General features: G+C 34.1%; 1 protein-coding gene and 1 pseudogene across 3 annotated transcripts; both read right to left on the bottom strand.

Moving 5' to 3' along the window:
* Positions 1-1,054: 1,054 nt before the first annotated feature.
* Positions 1,055-2,902, bottom strand: LOC142611937 (protein NRT1/ PTR FAMILY 7.3-like; annotated as a pseudogene).
* Positions 2,903-7,147: 4,245 nt separating this feature from the next.
* On the bottom strand, positions 7,148-12,681 carry LOC142612727 (protein NRT1/ PTR FAMILY 7.3-like). 3 transcript variants are annotated; one of them, XM_075784866.1, is made up of 5 exons: positions 12,567-12,681; positions 12,177-12,300; positions 9,317-9,534; positions 8,638-9,200; positions 7,148-8,541 (listed from the first exon to the last, which is right to left on the bottom strand). In XM_075784866.1, exons 1-5 carry the CDS (start codon positions 12,591-12,593, stop codon positions 7,671-7,673), a joined length of 1,803 nt encoding a protein of 600 aa, XP_075640981.1. In that variant the 5' UTR covers positions 12,594-12,681; the 3' UTR covers positions 7,148-7,670. The 3 variants fall into 3 exon arrangements, with proteins under 3 accessions (XP_075640981.1, XP_075640982.1, XP_075640983.1); XM_075784867.1 differs by having other exon boundaries at positions 12,177-12,291; positions 12,567-12,675; XM_075784868.1 differs by having other exon boundaries at positions 12,466-12,574.
* Positions 12,682-19,933: the final 7,252 nt, after the last annotated feature.

Genomic DNA, 19,933 nt, shown 5'->3' with positions numbered 1-19,933 from the left:
TTGGTAATTTTTAGTGATTTTTGAGCATATTTGGTGATTTTGGGGGTATTTTGGTCATTTTGAGGTTATTTTATGGGTATTTTGCTCATTTTAGTGGGTTTTTAGCATAATTGGTGATTTTAGAGATTGTAGGAATATTTTGGTCATTTTAAAGGTTTCATGGGTATTTTGCTTATTTTAGAGATTTTGAGGATATATTGGTCATTTTAGTGGTTTTTGAGCATATTTGTTGATTTTATAAAAATTAGCTTTGGGTAGGGTATGGATATCTATGGATAAACAAACCGGGTATATATGGGTATACCATGCCCATGGCAATCCTTAATTATTTGTAAACAATAGGTGACAAATACTTATTTTGTCACCAAAAATACCTCCATCTTAATATTGGATGATGAATTTGGAATTTCATCACCTCCGGTTAGTCTTTGGTTAAACAATAGGTGACAAATTTATTTCGTCACCAAAAACACCTACATCCTAATATTGGGTGACACATTTAAAATTTCGTCACCTCTGGTAAGTCTTTAGTGACGCGAATATTTCGTCACCCTAGGTTTGCCTTTTTTCATGACCTATAGTGACAAAATAAATATTTTGTCACCAATTTGTACATCTTTGGTGACGAAATATTGATTTTGTCACCCATTTTAATATTTTTATAATATTTGGTGATGAATTCTTCTTTTCCTCACTAAATGTTGTCATTTGGTGACGAAATTGTTTATCCTCACTAGATTTCGTCACCATAGCCCACTTTTGTTGCAGTGACAGTAGTTTTAGCTGATGATGCTTTATAATGTTACCTATTAATAAAGCTTTCTAATATATTATTTTTTTAAGAAAAAAGAAGAAGATAAAGAAGAAAAGGCTTGGACAACAAGCTTTACATCTGACTTTAATGAAAAATGCTAAGACCATAAAAAATTGTACAATTTTTGCCACAATTTATCACATGGCAAGTTGTGACCATTCACAACTTGGCACGTGGCAAGTTGCGACAAAAGTTATGCAATTTTTTTGTGGTTCTAGCATTGTTCTACTTTATTTTGCCTCATCTCTCTCCAAATTTCCCTTCCCATTTGATACGCTTGTAGCACTTAGCACAACCAATATAGGCAACCAAATCTAGGAATGTCAAGGCGGCTAAAAGAAAGTAAAACCTGTCAAGGTGATCGTTGTTGAGATTTCCTGGGATCCATCCTAGCATGTGATCCTTAGTTGAAATATTCATAACCATGCTCACAAGTAAGATACTCATGTAGTTCCCAAGTGAGATAGATAACAAGCAAGGTACTTCCAAAGCTAGCTCTTTAGCCGATGTGGTGTCTGCGCATTGAAGAACTCCAATTCGGCTACATACATAAAAACTTCAGAAGCTCCTACAAATGCGTACTGTGGAATTTGCCAAAAGATGCCTAAGGAGCTTGACCTTTCACACTCTGTGCATTCTTTTATTGCAAATTTTAGTCTATAGCACCCCACTATTCCAGCTGAAACCATTGCCACTGTTGCTATAGCAAGACCAATTCCCATTCATTGAAGCCCAGTAAGCCCCTTGGAATCTGATTTCTTAATTCTTCTCACAAGTGGGTCAATAACTCACTAGCAAAGGAAGCTAACAACTACCAAACTGAGTATGTTAAAGCTAGACGTGCAGGTGGAATTTGCAAGTTTGAGACGGTAGTTTTCATGACAGCACCTTGCTCCACGAAGAGAAAGGCCATTTGTGTGGAGACTATTGAGTAGATTATGGTGCAGATCCAGATTGGAAGTAGTCTCAGAATGCATTTAACTTCTTCCACTTTGGTAATTGGACAGAGACGCCAGGGTTTGTAAATAGCCTGGTTCTGGTCATCAAAATCCTCTGATGTGATAAATGCAGCCTTATCCAAGAACCCATAATAAAGATGAAAAAAGTTAGCATTGTAGTGGACAGTCACATGAGTTTTATCATTTCTATGTGGGTTTAGCTTGAATAATTATTGGCTTGTTTGGCAATACTAGTTTTAACCTTATCAAGACTCCTACCTTGAACATTGGAAAACCATTGGTCCAAATAACTTTTAGAGGTCTTAAAATTTAATATTTCATGAAACACAATCCATTCCTATTAAAAATTAAGCAATTTGATGGATCTTTTGCCAAGTAACACGAGCCTAATGGAATTATATATGTTAATGATCATGCTCTTATACTTACCTGAATCCATGCTTGTGGAGTATTCTCCTATTACCATTTGTCGAAGACTGTATTCCGTCCACAACATATAAGTCCTCTGCATTTGGTGACAGCTTAACCCTCAATTTCTTCGCCGTGGCAACTATGACCTGGCAAAATTTGGAGAGAGGGTTGCCATTTGGCTTGAAGTGCCTGTACCTTGAGCTCCCAACAAGAAACAAGACCAGAGCTGCAAATGCAGACCCTGCTGACACCCAAAATCCCAAAGCCCACATCCCTTCATTTTCAAAGTAGCCTAGTATGGTGTTGGAGAAGAGGTAACCAATGTTTAGAGCTGGGTAAAAGTAGCTAAAAAAGGAAACTTTTGAATGTCCCTCCTTAGGGTTGTCTTCTTCAAACTGATCTGCCCCAAATGTAACAATGTTTGGTTGATAACCTCCATTTCCTATGGCAACAAGGTATATCGAAAGGTAAAATAACCCCATCCCCATGCTTGAATGAGTACCACATTGAGCTTTTTCATCTCCACAACCTCTAGGTTTGAGTAAGAAGAAGTATGATGATAGCGATAGTGATACCAAACCTTGTCATCAAATGCATGTATGCACCCTAAGAATGTAAAGACCATCACTTGTTCTCCTAATGGTAATTTAGAGCAAGAATTAAATAGCTAGCAAATTCATAACTTACTATGAGAAAGAGGAGCTGAAATATGACACATATTTTTGTTAGGGTCATATTTTCTATGTGATTGACTAATCTTTTGACAAAATGCACTTTACTTGAAATTAGGTAGATCTAAGTTAGGTTTAATGTATCAAGTAGTATGTTGTTCAAACATATAAAGTGGTATCATTAAAAACATGAAGTTTGATCCAAGAAATAAGTGAAGAAAAACTGTTTCATTAAAGCTCGACACTAGCTGTTATCGAAGATTAATGAAGAAGCTTGATACAAACTCGATCTATTAAGAATTACGATTTCAAATTTCTTTGATCTGAAATTCAGTCCATGATGACTTGAATGATTAGACTTTCTCTCTCTATAACTCTAGTCATATATAAGACTTATTTTAAAAGTCTTCAAGTATGGAAACAGAGACTTAGAACTCATATATTCTGTGTGAAGTTACTGTTTTTGTACGCTTTAGGATTTTGTAAGCAAATGCTTCATGATCTTCATCGTTTATGAAGTGAAGAACTTTGCAGCCAATAATAATCAATCAAGTTGCTGGAGTTAGTCACGTATTGTGATCCGTGTAAATGAGCTAGTCACAGATTGGAGATTCGTGTAAAGCAAATAAGTTTGCTACAAGATCAAGTTCAATTGGGTATTGAAGTGAAGGTTCAACTGTAGGTTGGTATTTTGGGATAAGCCAGGGTAGTGGTAAGATTTCTTATACTTGTAATCGCTTGATTATTGATTAGTGGATTTTCGGAAGTGATGACCTTAAATTCACTTGGTGGGGTTTTTGCTTTGAGAGAGGTTTTCCCCATTTGTTAACAAATCACTGTATTAATTTATTTTTCACTGCATTTAGTTTATTTGGTGATTTGTTGGTGCTTCCAAAATTTTCATGTAATTTGACCTAATTAATTAACTTGGATAATTGAATTAATTAATCGGGATCAATTTATCTTAACCCAACAAATTACTATTACGTGTCAATTGGAAGGGCTACCCTTGGCCACATCAAGAATGTTATTTGAGGGCCCATTGTTGAGAAGGGTGATATAAGTTAGAAATTGGAATCGACTTGACCCGTTTTGTAATGCATTTAGGATGACCCATTTCTAAATTGTACCTGATTTGACCCTACCTGACCGATCTGACCTATTTGTCCAATCTAATGATGATATTAATTTTAATTATGTTTTATGAAATGACTATTAAAACTTGCGGTATTATTAAATGAACATATTCAAATGTATGTTGGAAAATCACACGTAGTAATAAGAGAACATATATTCTCAAAATTCAAAATGAAATCCATAGTCATTTCTAAAGATATAAAATATTCTATTGAGATAAGTTTAATGGATTTAGTTATTTAGGGTGTCATCAGGCTTAACCACTTTAGTAAAGAGTTACTAAATATTATATTTGTTGGGAAATTTAGATCCCGGTTGATAGAATTAACAAGATTCAAACCCAAGTTGTTAGTTAGATTTATTATAAATAAATCTTGTTAAAACAAACAAACATCAATATCATGCACATCAGAATAGTAAATAGGACAAGATATGATGACCTAGGAAAACCAATGAAACAAACTAGTTTCATAGTAAAAAACCTGGGAGAAAATCTTCTCGAAAAGCAATTCGCTATAGCAAAAAGAAGTTTCAGATCTAGTACAAAACCTTTGTTATTAGACTCTACAATCCTCATAGATGAACTTACAGCAAAAACTTTTTTTCGCTTCAGAACCTTTGCACTCTTCAATATATGAATGCCACCCTTTTGCACGGATCCCAGTACGTGACTAACCAATGATGCACGGCTCCCAGTATGTGACTAACTCTAGCAACTTGAAGAAGATGTTGTTGGCTGCAAATTTTTTTACTTCATCAACGATGACGATCAAAAAGTACTTAGTTACAAAACCCTAAGGCGCAAAAGGCGCTGTAACTTCTTATAGAGAAAATAAGGCACTCGGTCACTTTTTCATATATTATCTATGTGCATACACATTGTGACGGCTTTTAAAATAAGCCTTATATATGTTTAGGGTTGTGAGAAAAGAAACCTTACACAAATAATTCAGCATGGGCCGAAAATCAGATCTGAAAATTTTGATTTCGTAGATCTTGACAAATTCAGCTTCTGTCGAGCTTTCTTTATTAAGTCTCAATAGATACCATTTCTGTCGAGGTATCTGTCGAGCTTTAATGAACAAACTTTCTTCACTTGTTTCTTGGTCCAATCTTCATGGCTTTAATACTTGGCTTGAACAACATGTTTCTTGAAGTACTAAACCCATTCTAGATCTATTCAATTATAAGTAAAGTGCATTTTGTCAAAGGATTAGACAATTACATAAAATATGTCCTTAACAATATTTTATGAAATAAGATTTCATAAATATATGAATAACTTAAAAGGATTAAATTAGGAACTAAATGATCAAGAGATAGTAATTTTCAAAGTGACAATTATATATTATGACTTTGTGTTACTATGAATATTTTCATGAATTTCATAAAAAAAAAAAAAATTTCATGGAGGGTTTAATTAATTAGATAATAAAGTCTCAGGATATAATATTATTAATTAAACCTAGAGTGCAATTATATCTTTATAGTGGTATTAAATATAATTAATGAGAATTTTGAGCTTGTCAAGAGTTGACGAAGAAACCTGAAACTAATTGAAGTTAGAGCTTTGTTTTGTCTCCTTGGTCCCATCCCAAGTCACAACTAAGGCTAAACCAAAAGGTTGACCAAATTAGATAATTAATTAATTATTTAATTAATAGGAGTTATTAAATAGAATAACTCTCTAGGCAGTTATTTGTAAAAAAGAAAAATAGTTTTTCTTTTTCAAGTACACTGCTTTTGGGAAAAGAAATACAAAATTGATTGAGAGATCACACACCTTAGTCATTTGTAGAATTTGGGCGAAGATTGAAAGTTTTTCCAAGATCAATCTTCTTCTTTGTTTTAAATTTCACTATATCAAGATATGTTTCTTTATTCTTTATCTTGCATGAATGGAGTAGATCTTTTATTGATTCTGCTATTTGATTCTGTATGAGATGTAAAACCATGTTTTTCAACAGAATTTTAATGTTAAATAAGTAAAATGCTAAATTCTATGCTTCAGGATTCTCTGTCTGCCAAAGTAGGGAGAGCATGTTACGTACTCTTGTCCAATGTGGTTCAAAAGGTTGATTTTGCACTAGTGAAAAGGCTCCTAAATAGATATTATGTTAGCGTATAGCTCATACTAAAATAAAATCATCGTATTAGTTTTGGATACTAGCAATCTTGTGACTTCTTCCTAGTTTGAACTCGAGCTGATTCTAACTAGTTTGAGAACCACTAGAGCTGGGTGATTATTGGGAATGTAGTGCAGAAAAAATCTTTATTAATTGTTGAAGATTCAAAAAATGGAAATGGTCTCACTAGCCTACATTCTTTTGAGGTTCAAGTACACGTTGACTATATATAGATCATATTAGTGCTATTATTATGTTTATGTGTCATCTGTACATGATACGATAAGCTATTCTGATTGTCTTCCTTTTAACAAAGTGCCAATTGCCTCCCCCCATTCTTGGGAGTATCAAAGGGTCGTAGCATTCATTTGGCAAACTCAGGTTATCATTCAAACGTATAATCAATGAGATTGAAGCCTGGGATGCCCCAAAAGTCTAATAAGGAGATTTGCCAGAAAAATGAATTGCTTGTCCGCGGACTCCTGTACAAGCTTGTTAATTAGTATGCCCTCCTAGAAGAGCACCTGCCTCTCCATACTACGTGAACAGATGGTTCTCTTTTTGTCTTCTTGGGAGGGTGTCACCTTCTTGACCCACCTGGTGAACTCCCTATCATTTATTTTTTGTAGCAGTAATTTGTCAGATTTATAAAGTCAATAACTTGGACAGGTCTTGTTGGCTAGGGAAACGGTAAGATGCCGCAGCTCTGCTTGTTTTGTCTCTCTGATTGCACATGGGGGCCTTAATCAACTTGGAATTGGTGTAGAAAATTTTTGGTCAGTGCTAAACTAAAATGTGCTTCTATTAAATTTCATTTTTCCACTGTAATCTTCCTCATTAATGATTTAGCTTAATATCGGTTACAACATCAAAATCTCCATGTGTTTACATTTAAAAAAAAAAAAATCCATGTGTTTAAATCAATCTTTTGTTCTTCTTTTGCAGATGATACCAGCCATTTCATTAGTTTATCATCTCACTCAGACTCATGTATGCACAGCAATGATCTCAATTATATAAAACAAATAATTCAGATAATAACAGTGCGATTTTATTTATATAGCTAGATATATAATTAATTATTTGCAACTAAAAGATCCAAATACATTTGAAGTGGAAGGGGAATCATCTATTAATGTTCAAAGATTAGCTCCCACGCAAAGATATGTGGTACAGTTTATACAGAGAACCAAGTCATTTTTTTACCCTAAAAGTTCTGAAGATTAGTTAAATCCGTTGTGGCAATGGAACCAACGGATGACAAAGATGTTGGAAGATGATCTAAAAGCCTTCAAGCCAGAAACTACACCTCTTCAAACCCAACACTATATAAGCTAAGCTAGCTCTTAGTCCCTAGAGCATGAAGATAAATACTACATTGAGTCAGGTGTAGTGGAAACAGCTAGAAGTGAGCGTAATAAGAGACTTGGTTGGAAGAAAACATGTTTCTCTTACTCCACATATCTTCAAGCGTGAAGTCTTTATGCAAGTGCTTGTTGCAACCCCCATTCCTCTCTCTTATTTATATAAGCTGGGTACCACAGACCTTACATCATACTTCAATGTCATCTTCCTCATCCGCCTCTTCAAATTTCCCTTCCAACTTGATACACTTGTACCACTTAGCAGAGCCAATATAGACGACCAAATCTACTGTTGTCAAGGCTGCTAAAAGGAAGAAAAACCTGTCTAGGTGACCTTTGTTGAGATTTCCTGGGATCCATCCTGGTATGTGATCCTCAGTTGATATCTTCATAACAATGCTTACAAGCAAACTGCTCACATAGTTCCCAAGCGAGATAGACGTCATGCAAAGTGCACTTCCAAAGCTCTTTAACCCATCTGGTGTCTGTGCATTGAAGAACTCCAATTGACCCACATACATAAAAACTTCAGAAGCTCCTATGAATGCATACTGAGGAATTTGCCAAAAGATGCTTAAGGAGCTTGACCCATCACATGTTGTGCAATCTTTTATTGCATACTTTAGTCTATAGCACTCCACTATTCCGGCGGAAACCATTGCCATCACTGCTATAACAAGGCCAATTCCCATTCTCTGCAGCTCAGTAAGCCCCTTGGAATCTGATTTCTTAATTCTACCCACTAATGGGTCAAGAATTCGCCGGTAAAGGAAGATAAAAAGTGCCACACTGAGTATGTCAAAGCTAGACATGCTTGCAGGTGGGATTCGGAAGCTTGAGATAGTAGTTTTCATTACAGCACCTTGCTCCACAAAGAGGGAGGCCATTTGTGTGAAGACTACTGAGTATATTATGGTGCAGAGCCAAATTGGAAGTAGTCTCAGAATGCATTTAACTTCTTCCACTTGGGTAATTGGGCAGAGGCGCCATGGGTTGCGAATACATTGGTTTTGGTCAACAAAATCCTTTGATGAGATAAGTGCAGCCTTATCCAAGAACCTATAATATAGATGTGAAAAAGTTAGCATTGTAATGGTTAGTAACATGAAGTAATTAGTAGTATATATATGCTAGTGATCATGCTCTTGTACTTACTTGAATCCATGGGTGTGAAGTATTCTCCTATTACCATTTGTGGAAGACTCATTTCCAGCAACAGTATACAAATCCTTTGCATTTGATGGCACCTCGACTCTCCATTTCTTCACCGCGGCAACTATGACCTGGGAAAACCTTGAGAGAGGGTTGCCACTCGGCTTGAAGTGCCTGTACCTTGGGGTCCCAACAAGAAACAAGACCAGTGCTGCAAATGCAGACCCAGCTGAAACCCAAAATCCCAAAGCCCACATCCCTTCATCCTCAAAGTAGACCAGTATGGTGTTGGAGATAAGCTCCCCAAGGTTTAGAGCTAAGTAGAAGTAGCTAAAAAAGGAAACTTTTGAATGTCCCTCCTTGGGGTTTTCTTCATCGAACTGATCAGCCCCAAGTGAGACGATGTTAGGTTGATACCCTCCATTTCCTAGGGCAACAAGATAGATAGAAAGGTAGAATAACCCCATCTCCATGCTAGAATGGGCACCACATGGATTTAATTCATCCCCACAACCTCTAGGCTTGAGCAAGAAAAGGTATGATGATAAAGATAGTGATACCAAACCCTGTCATCATTTACATATATAGTTACCATAAGAATGGGAAGAACATTAGTACTCAATTCTCCTCTGGTTAAAATTTAATCCAGGAATTGAATATACAGCAACTTCAGGACACTTACTATGACAAAGATGACCTGAAATATGGCACAAGTTTTGTATCTTCCCCAGTAGGAATCACTAAGGAAAGCACCAATCAGAGAAAAGATGTACACTGTCCCAGTCCATTTGCTCACACTATTAGCAGCATCAGCATTGTTCTCACCGACAACCCTTGTCAGGAACAACACCAGGTTCACTCCCACTCCAAAAAAGGCTAGGGTAGCCAGACCTTGGTTCACTATTGGTTCATTGAACAAAAATAAAAGCAGAACACAAAGTTAGCAATCGCATTTGCTTGAGAAATTTAAGCTAGGTGAACATTTATTTAAAATGCAAACGCACACAAAGTTATGGGCTTGTATACTCAAGGATATAAAACAATTTGTTTGGCTTAATTCAGAAGAAAGTACCCCTTGAAATGGCTAAGTTAAGGTCAAGAATATATCAATTCATCTTACACCTAGAGGATGTGAAAAGCTTGCTAGTAAAGACCATCCCTAGAATATTGCATGCCCAGAACATATAATCATGGCAAAAAATGTCACATCTTTTTGCATGTGCAGTATCTTTCCTATAGATGAACGGTTACAACCATCTCAATTAATTTGACTCTTTTGTCTAGAAGACAGGTCGGCCATTAATAAGCACCATTCATCCTAAATGATACATGTGCATAAAAACCAAATGTTTTAACAACTTGACAAGTAGATTAGAGGTATATATCTTCAGGATCTTTCTTTAAAAGCTTGGTAAAGGCCATCCCTAGAATCTTTCGTGAGTAATGAAGCAAGCACATTAGCTCTTTTGCTCTTTTGCCGTAGTGAATTGTAACAATTACTTGAAGACCATATATTTAACTTTCAAATGGTATTAGTAAAATTTTTATTTATTTATTTTTTTCTTTTTAATTCTCTTCCACTAATCCTGTATGCAAGTGAATTTCATGTCATTACTCATTAGCCAGCTAGTGGAATAGGAGAGAAAGGACCAAACTACATTTTAAATATTAATTATAAAAATTCCTATAAAAAAATGTTAATTTAAAATTAGTACTATTGGAGGAGAAACAAACTATTTGGCAAGTGTGCATTTGGATAAACGCTTTGTTGGTTTCTTATTTGCTTAAAGTACTTTTTTAAAAAAAAATTTAAAAGAGGATTTTTTTTTTTTTCTGTGTGGAAGTGGTCAATAGTAATTTCAAAATACCTAAAATCCTGATTTTTTTTTAAGGAATTGTCAAACACACTTTAACATAACATATATGATAAGACTTCATACAAACAACTACCACTGGTTTGAAGGAAGGACCCATATACCTAAAAAGAAAAATAAACTGAAAAGCCGGTATGATAAAGTTAATTTGGATTTACAAGAATACTTAAATTTTAGAATTGCTCAAGTTTGAAGGAAGGACCCTTATCCCAAGAAAAAACTGGGAAAGCTGGGTATGATAAAATTATTTTGGATTTAAAAGAATACTTTATATTTTATAATTAGTTTTTTCAGCAATCTAAGATAGTTAGAAACATGGAACTACAAGAAAACGATGTTTATGAAATATGACATAAGACAACTATATTTGTCATCATTATTTTATTTGTTGGTGTTTTCTTTTTGTTTATTACCTAACTTTTAGTGCAACAACATAATCAAATTATAATTGCCCTAAAAAGTTTTTCCTTTTAACTAACACGTGCGGAACGCACCAAATTTCTCACTTATTCGATCTCTTTCTTTCTATCTTTTCCAATTTGCTTTTTTGGTTTTGAAATTTTTGACAAAGGAATTGGATTGGGAAGACATGGCTATGAGCACTGGTGTACCAAACTCACGCGGGGGTTGAGTGGGCTTATCTTTCATTTTCAAATACATTCTTTAATGTAATTAGTTAGAGACGAATAGACACGTGGCAAATACCCACGTCATGTAAAAGATGTGCTTACGTGTCAGGCATATATGTCTTACTTTTATGTGCATGCTTTTCTTACCTTGATGTCTTTTACCAGCGCCCTTTTCATTCTCTCTCTCTCTCTCTCTCTCTCTCTCTCTCTCTGTGTCAGAGTGAGAGAGAGAGAGAATCAATGAGGGAAGCATGGTCATGATGAAGATCTCAAATAGTGGGGGTGGGTGGTGACGCCTAGGAAGAGTACCTTTCTCAAACTCATAGTTAGCTGGCTAAAGCTCAACATGCAACGAGGCTGTTGCAGTTTGCAAACACCTGGTTAGGTTTTTGAGTGCCAAATGTTACACCAACCCTTTATTTTTCAACTTTACTATTGTCCTTATGCGGGTTTTGGTAACAAGGAGCTCTTATCAAAGCTCTTGTTATAACTGCTTATATATATATTTATAAAAGGGTGACATCAAGACAAAGTTCTCACTCAACTCTTTGAAGGGCCTTAAATGTTGTTGCACCTGAAAGTGCCAGCAAAATCATAGAACTGGACGCACACCGATCACTCACATGTAAATGTATTTATGAAGAAATGCATGGCATGGGTGATGGGTCTCTGAAAATTCTCAAGTGCGTTGGGATTAAGCAACAGAAGCATGATGAATATGCCTCTATCGTGCATCCATAATCCTAGGAGGCCAGATGCTGGACCTTTTTCTTTTCTTTCTGATGAGAATTAAAAAGTGGAGGATCTTTGAAAGTGATTTCCATGACTTTCTTAAATAAAGAGGAATATGGAAAAAAGAAGAAGAAGAAGTTACTAACAAAATTATTAACATTATATGAATTATATGGTCTTCAAGATCCTTTATAATTTACGCATACCAGCTTATAAGAAGGGGATCATTGAAAAGGGGGTTTGCCATATAAACTAGTAAAATTAATGAAAAGTCCTATAAACAATAAGTGAGGTGTTAAAAACTTACAAAGTATGATAATTCCAGCAACCCATCGTCCAGATTTTGTTCTGATTGCAGGGCGACCATGCATGTCAACAGTTCCATCAAGAGTGCATGCGTCTTGATCTTCTTTGAACTTACCCTGCAAGTTCTTGGGAAAAATAAAAACAAAATCAATAGAAATTCAAATTATATATAGTAGATGTGATCATTATCATCACACAACTTTGCTCTAAGAATGCATGTACAATTCTTTCTGTATATAACCAATCAAAATTCAAAGACAAACATGACATGCAATGGTAAAAAATGGTACCTTGGAGAAAAAGAGATAGGGAGAAAAAAAAAAAAAGGAGTGAGAAAATGAGTTAATATTTATCTATGGAGAAAAAGAACAATATGAGACTTTTTACTCACCCTCTTACTCAGCTCCAAGCAAGCCATTGATGAGCTTGAAGAGGGAGAATTTGGAGATATAATGCAGGGGATATAAACAGGGGAAAGAGGTGATTGGTTAGTGTCAAAGAAGACAGAGCTTGGGACAGAAAATGAATTGAGAGGAAGTATAAATAGAGGTAAGGGAAATGTAATGGACGGTGTAGATTTAGAGAAATAAAAAGTGGGGACACCCACATGACCAAATCATAAAAAAATTGGTGTAAGATGCAATTTGTTTGTGATGTGAATGGGTTGGAAAGTGTTTCTACTATATTTGTTCTAGGTACAACTTAGGAGGGTCATTGGTAAAAAGTATAGGGAATTAGGGGTCCCTTATTAACAACACCCCCCCCCCCCCCCCCAAAAAAAAAGAAAAAAAAAAGAAAAAGGAAAAAGAGAAAAGTATAGGTCCTCTCTTATATCCACGTTGTCTCTCATGGTGTAATTTGGTTTGAGGTTGACACATTTGAAACGTACCATTTTAATTAAAAGGGTAATGCTTAGATGAGGTTGTCCTCATGAACATTGTCACGTGGTTTTTAGATGGAAAGTGCAAAATGCCATAACGTATCCATAAAAATGGATGGACGGTATCTATATAAGGACCGGGAGAAGAGAAGGAAAAAGGCAAAAAGGAATTTGATCCAATTTAGTGACGGAGCCTTTTTTTTTTTTTTTTTTTTTTTAAGAAGTGTCAAATTTTGAAAAATGCTTGACTGATTTCATTAATTTGTTGATTAACCAAATATCAATGGTTATAATCTAGTACGATTTGTTGACTAACGAAATATCGATTGTCAAAATTTAGTAGGAAGTTATAAGAAAAAAAAAAAAATTTGCTTAATTTGACACTTTCACTTAATAATATATATATAAAAAAAAAGATTCACTCCCAACAATATTGTTAGTGTTATATGTTCACTCAATAAGAAGTTATATATTATATTATATTTAAAAAGATTGCCAACCAAGTTCTTATTATATAGCACTAATAGCAGCCACAAACTGAAAGTTAACAAAGTTGAAATAACTTAAGAAAAGAAAAAAAAAAAAATCTGTATAAGAGTATAACACATAGCGCACAGTAAAATAGCCCACGCCCCACGGTAAACTAGCAAACTACCGAAGTAAATTGCAATTTCTTAAGCATTAACAGTAGATCGAGAGAGAGAGAGAGAGATCCAATGGTTGGGTTGCTGGTTTGGATTGAAGCAAGAGCCTGAGTTGAGCGGAAACCCATGGATTCATGCGGGGGGACAGGCGGCGCTAAGGATAGATGCACGCACAGCACACACGCAGTAATGCAGACATAATTGTTGTTGTTGTTGTTTTATTTTTTTAATTTTAATGTGGATCTCTATTGATTTGGTGTGTGTTTAAAGGAGAATTTGGATTTTGTTAGTATATTTGGAGGGCCATGGGCTGGGAAATTTGCCATCTGATGGGTTTTTATTTATTTATTTATTTTTATTATATATATTATAATTTATTTATTTATTTTTGGGTTCTTTCTACAAAAAGTTGATGGGCCAGATTATAAAGGTTTAAGTTCCAAATTTTAGATTTTTAGAGGCGAGATTTTAAAATTTTAAGATTTTAAAATTAAAATTTTTTTTAAAATTTTTTTTTGTTTAAGTTAGTAATTTTATTAAACACTATATAAATAAATTATCGGAAACTACAAATACCCAAATGAACATTAAGAGAAACGATATATGGAGAGGATTAATACAAGTTGGGATTTTAATACACAATGAATTTGACAATTAATGTACACTTTGGTTTAAGAAGATGGTCTCCAAATATATATATATATATATATATATATATATATATATTTTAGAGAGTTTTAACTTATGACGTCCACTTTTGATGATAACTCTTTATCGTTAGACTAAGATACCAAGACTTAGGTACAGTAATTAGGTAAGGTTTTGTAAGTTTTCATTTTAAGATTTTGCTATGTGAATTTTTTCTCGTGGGATAGAAGTGTATTTTTTAGTTAAGTAGTCACATAGTTCAATTTTAAATGAGAAACTTAAGGAATAACACCTTAAGTATTGTACTTAAGTTTTGTTATTTCTAAAATGCTTCTAAAAAATAATTCATTCAGAATTGTGTTTTCTAAAGTAGAAATCTAGTTGAAGATCAAAAAGGAAAAAAAAAAAAGAGTAGAAATCTAGTTTAGTCTCATAATGAATAAGAAGATGATTTTAGAAATAATTCATTCGGAATTGTGTTTTCTAAAGTAGAATCTAGATGAAGATCGACAAGAAAAAAAAAGTAGAAATCTATTTTAGTCTCATAATGAATAAGAAGATGATTCTATAAATAATTCATCTTAGCTTATGGAATAAAGGAATTAAATAGTTATTTAATTATGTATTATGTAGATATGCATCAAATATTTCAATACCTTAGTTGCTCAATTATTACTAAGGATAGGATTCCATAACTATATGCTTATTCATTTAAATGACACCAGATTGCAGTTTTATTTCATTCCTTGGTGGAAACATTGGCATATTGAAGATCTCTTTAAGTGAATGTTGAATTATGATCAAATAATACACTTCTTTAATCAACTTGCTAAGACATTCCCACACATATATCCTCATATATGCCTTTTTGCTTTGTCATCCTAAGGTATGCCCAATAGCACTTTGTCTACAATTATTTAATAGATAATTGTTGGCACTCAATTTCTTTAAAAATAAGGAATTCATTTTTCCTAGAGTAATTTTTGTGCCCTGTCTTATCTTGCTATAACATTGTCATAACATCCTGACCCCTCCACCCGAAATTACTTGCACATAGACACACAAAAGAAAAGGTAATATACCCCCCCCCCCCCTCCCTTTTTTTTTTTTTTTCTTCTTTTTTGCTAACCAAAAAAAGAAATTAAGAGCAATATAGTTCTTTTTTGCTGGATAAATAAAAGTAATATACCCATCATCACAGTACTAGATTAGAGGTTCTTGAGCTCTTCTAAGTTCTATCTACCGATTTTCTTTTATTCTGTACTTTTGGCCAGCGTTTTCCCATTGAATTGTTGAAGAATACATAAGATAAAATGCTAGGTGCTTTCGTGCTTTATATATTCCCCTTCTGATTCTCTATGAAACACGTTCTCAATTTACCCTAGAAAATTGCATCATCAAATTCCTCAACTGTAAGCACGACATAAAGCATCTTTTATCACAATCCCCTTTAAAATTAAACATTTCGAATCTTTTTAGCTAGACAACATATACCGTTAAACGCTTGGAAGTGTGACAATTTCAGGTTTCCACATCTTTTGGTTAAATTTTTTGTATTAAACATTTAATGGCTGAGAAAACCCAGGAAATTAAACCTCCGAAATTTATAACCATCCATGTCTAAAATGGTTGTAATATTCCACAATCTTGTGGCCATCATATAGAGCATTAAATCTCAAGAATAGAACAGCATATATTAATAAAAAAGTTTTCTCATGCAACTAAAAGTGCAATTGTTTTACTGTAAAGGGACAACTGCGTCACACAGAATAAATTAAAGGATCTCTCAATTGTTAGGGTAGGTAGGCCAGTTGAATTGTATTGCTTATCATATTGGAAGTAATTTTGTCACTAAGATCATATTGGAGGTTAGAAATGGTTGTTTATCAATTTTACTGGTAGATATATTAAAACAAATATATTCAAAATATGACATTGGAAAGGAATATTATATCAATTTGTGTTTGCGGGAAATTCAAAATTTGCGGAATCTGTTGTCCACACATTGATCAATTACAAGCCTAATACATGAAATTTTATGCAAGCGATCGATACATGTGTAGTCATTTTCGAATCTGACATTGATCTAATAGTTTAAAAGGCATGTTGGATGAGCAACGAATGTATGCTAATTGGACAGAATTGTCTCCCAAACTTGATGAGTAAACTTCTTTCAAGCCACTAGGAGGACAATATATAATGATCATTTACATGTGCTTTTATTTAAAATACATGTGCATATTGAAGAAAACTTTGTCAAAATTGATTTCAAATATAAACAATTTAAGCCCTAGTAACAACTTGCCAATTTGTTGTAGCTATACTACTAATTGGAATAGGATTGTGTTGAAAATTACCTTAAATTTTGGACTTAATCTGCATCTATCTCACTTTTCTTGTTGTGAAAGAAAAGATATATACATACATATATATATATATATATAATTTTTTTTTTCTTTTCTTTTTTGGGAGTTTAATTATATGAAAGGAATTTCTATTTCTTTTCAAAGACGTAATTGATATTTCTTGTTTACCAAAGAATATGAATTGAAGTAGAATATATAGATGTAGTAAATGGTTTGGTAAAATTGGGTCAAGGATCTTCCCATGTGGTTAGAGGAGAAAACTTTTAGAAGAAGAGTTCTTCTAAAAGAAGAAAAATCCTTTAAAAGAAGAGTTTTCCTGAATAAGATGTTGAGTGTTGTGATTTTTATTAAATAAAATAGATTTGACCTCTCTTTACAGAGGTAGTTTGTAATTCCTTATATCCCTAATATTTTCCTTTAATGATTTCTTTAATAATAGATATATATTAATCAAATATGTATTCAATCATTATCCAGCCTGTGTCATTAAAATTTAGCACCATTTCAGCAAATAAAAATAAGGTTAAAATTACATACATGCATGCATTATTTAAGAAATGTGATGGAAAAATACCTTCAAGAATAGACAACCACCAAGTTCTACCACCATAACACAAACAAATAGCATGCTTTGTCACCTCTAGCAGCCCAAATTAACTCATATCAACAAAATTTGCAAATATTATCTCTGATTTGTCATTCAAAGTATCGATTTGTGAGCTTTGCCACCGCCAGCAACCCAAATCTACAAAGATCAACTACGATCTCTGACCTATTCCTCCTTGCTGAAAATGGTGAAAGAGAGAGAGATGCTTTATATTTTTTAATAGTTTGGTGGTGACTAGTGCATCAATAGTTGTATATTGAGGCTACTGTACATTGTTATGAATTTTGGAACAAATTGTTAAGGCTGATGTGTGATAGTTTTACTTGAGTTTTGTTATATAAAAAAAAAGGTGTCAAAATGTTATTTTAGATAGGCTGCTTTAACATGCGAATGATTTTAGTACTTTATCACTTTTGCTATTTATCAAATTAACAATAATACCCTATTTTTATGAATAAAAAAAATGCACAAATTGAAATTGCATATTTTAGAAATTTCATTGAATTTATCAATGATTTATTACATGATTATTTTTCCAAGCATTTTTGGCACAATCAGTAGAATCAAACCCAACCCTCCTTTCCACAACATTGTACACCACCTCCAACCTTTTTTTTCTGCAAATTTTCAAAGATCGTAATGAAATCTGCATCATCGTTTCTACAAAAGCTATACATATCTGTGAGGTTTTTTGAGCACAATGTTTCCTTCACACATCAACCAAGGCTAGCCCTTACTCTAGGGAAATTGAGGCAACTGTCCAAGGTGCCAAGTGAAAGAAGATACTCAAATTATAACCAATATGGTTATTTCTTTACTTATAGGAGTATTAATTAAGGCCAACTATTAGCTAATAGGAAAAAAAAAAATTCAAAAGAAAAACCAGAAAAAAAACCCTCTATATGGCTCGTGTAACAGAAAAAAGAAAAAAAATTAAAAAAACTTTGTGGCTCATGGGATGTGCTCTGAGTCTTAACTCGTTTTCTAACGTGGGAGTTTGAGAACTAAAAACTCTCTCTCTCTCTCTCTCTCTCAACAAAGCAAAGCTTTAAAAAAAAAAAAAATTCAAGTTGCCTTATGTGGCGTTTGGATCCAACTTATTGTATGTCTGCGTTTTATACATCACGTTTCCTTCTTTTTTTTTTTTTTTTCTTTTGCTGCTACATGTGTTAGGGGGACAATTTTTATTGTTCATGAACAATAGTTGTATATTGTTGACTTTTCAGCCATTTTCATCACATCAATGGGTCCCGTGCACTGTTTACGGGACCCACAAACTTCACTTTTCAACAATTTTTTAATTAAAAATAGATTCTACGGCACTATTCATACATTTAAAAATTATTTTGCTACAGTGTTTTCAGTTTTCAGCAATAAATTTTATCCAAACAGACCCTTAGTCAAATTATGATTTTATATGTTTTCGTAGTCATTTTAAGGTTTCTAGTTGCCTTAGGTTTTGTTTTTACTATTTAAATGCATTGAAGCTTTTTAAGGCAATTCAGTTATCAGACTATTATCAATAAATATAGACTTTTTGTCAACTCTTTTTCTAAGGGATTCCAGTTTATCTCTTTGTGGATTCAAAGAACCTCTCGTAAATTTGAGGTTAATTACCCAGAAGTTAACATTTTAGTTTTTGTCCATCAAAGAGAGCATTATGTGTGCTTGCTTCTGCGACATCAGTTGGTATCAAAGCCTTGACTTACCCAAGTTTGATTTCTAACCAGCGAGACAGTAACCACTAAGACAATAATGACGAATAACTTAGCGAGTATTATGTGACGTACAACAAGCATTCGCAAATATATATATATATATATATATATATATATATATTTTTTTTTGTTGAAAAAAACACACACACAGACACACACATACTGATGCTAGAATGACGCTGTTGAAGAATGGAAACTGTGCGTACCCAATTTTCTACTGATGGGCCAACCTAGTAATTAGGCTCACAATTTACTTGTTTTGGTGGGTTTTTGAGTATCCTACAATGGGTAGCTCCTGAGTAGATTCACTTAAGGCCCGTTAAAGTAGCTAGCCTCTCTAACCAAAAGCCTTCCTTTTTATGCTCGATTACTTTCCTAATCCCTCCTCTCTAGTGTTTAACCCCTTCTTTTCCTTCTCTTCGCCTATTTATAGCCTGGTGGTAATGGGCTGATAATGATTGCCTTTTGGCACCACTCGTGTGGGTGAGACCCAATTTGATTATTCCTGACAGGAATTTGCTTTGTGTTGGGAATAGGAGCTTGGATGTTGGAACTAGTACTAGCCACTAAATGTTGCTCGACAGTGGTATTTTCCAAGGCACTCCTGACACACCGAGGTATAGCCGAACAATGGCGGTGCTGAGACTACTGTCTATAAGGATTGTCTTGCCGTGCGTTGAATTCCCAAATGATAGGCTGTCGTCTTTGGACTGCTTAAGATTGGCCATGAGGAATGGTGGGCCCAAGGCTGAATACTGTTCATGGGCGGATTTGGATTTAGGCCCTGGGGAAGATGAGCCTCTTGCCATATGCCATACAGAAACAATAGGCATAATTGCAGCGGAGACATAACTCATGAGCAATGTATTGGTAAGCAAATCTTATATAGGCCTTA

Source organism: Castanea sativa, chromosome 10, assembly GCF_040712315.1.
Source record: "Castanea sativa cultivar Marrone di Chiusa Pesio chromosome 10, ASM4071231v1".
NCBI lineage: Eukaryota > Viridiplantae > Streptophyta > Magnoliopsida > Fagales > Fagaceae > Castanea > Castanea sativa.
This window is presented reverse-complemented; position numbering and strand designations above follow the sequence as displayed.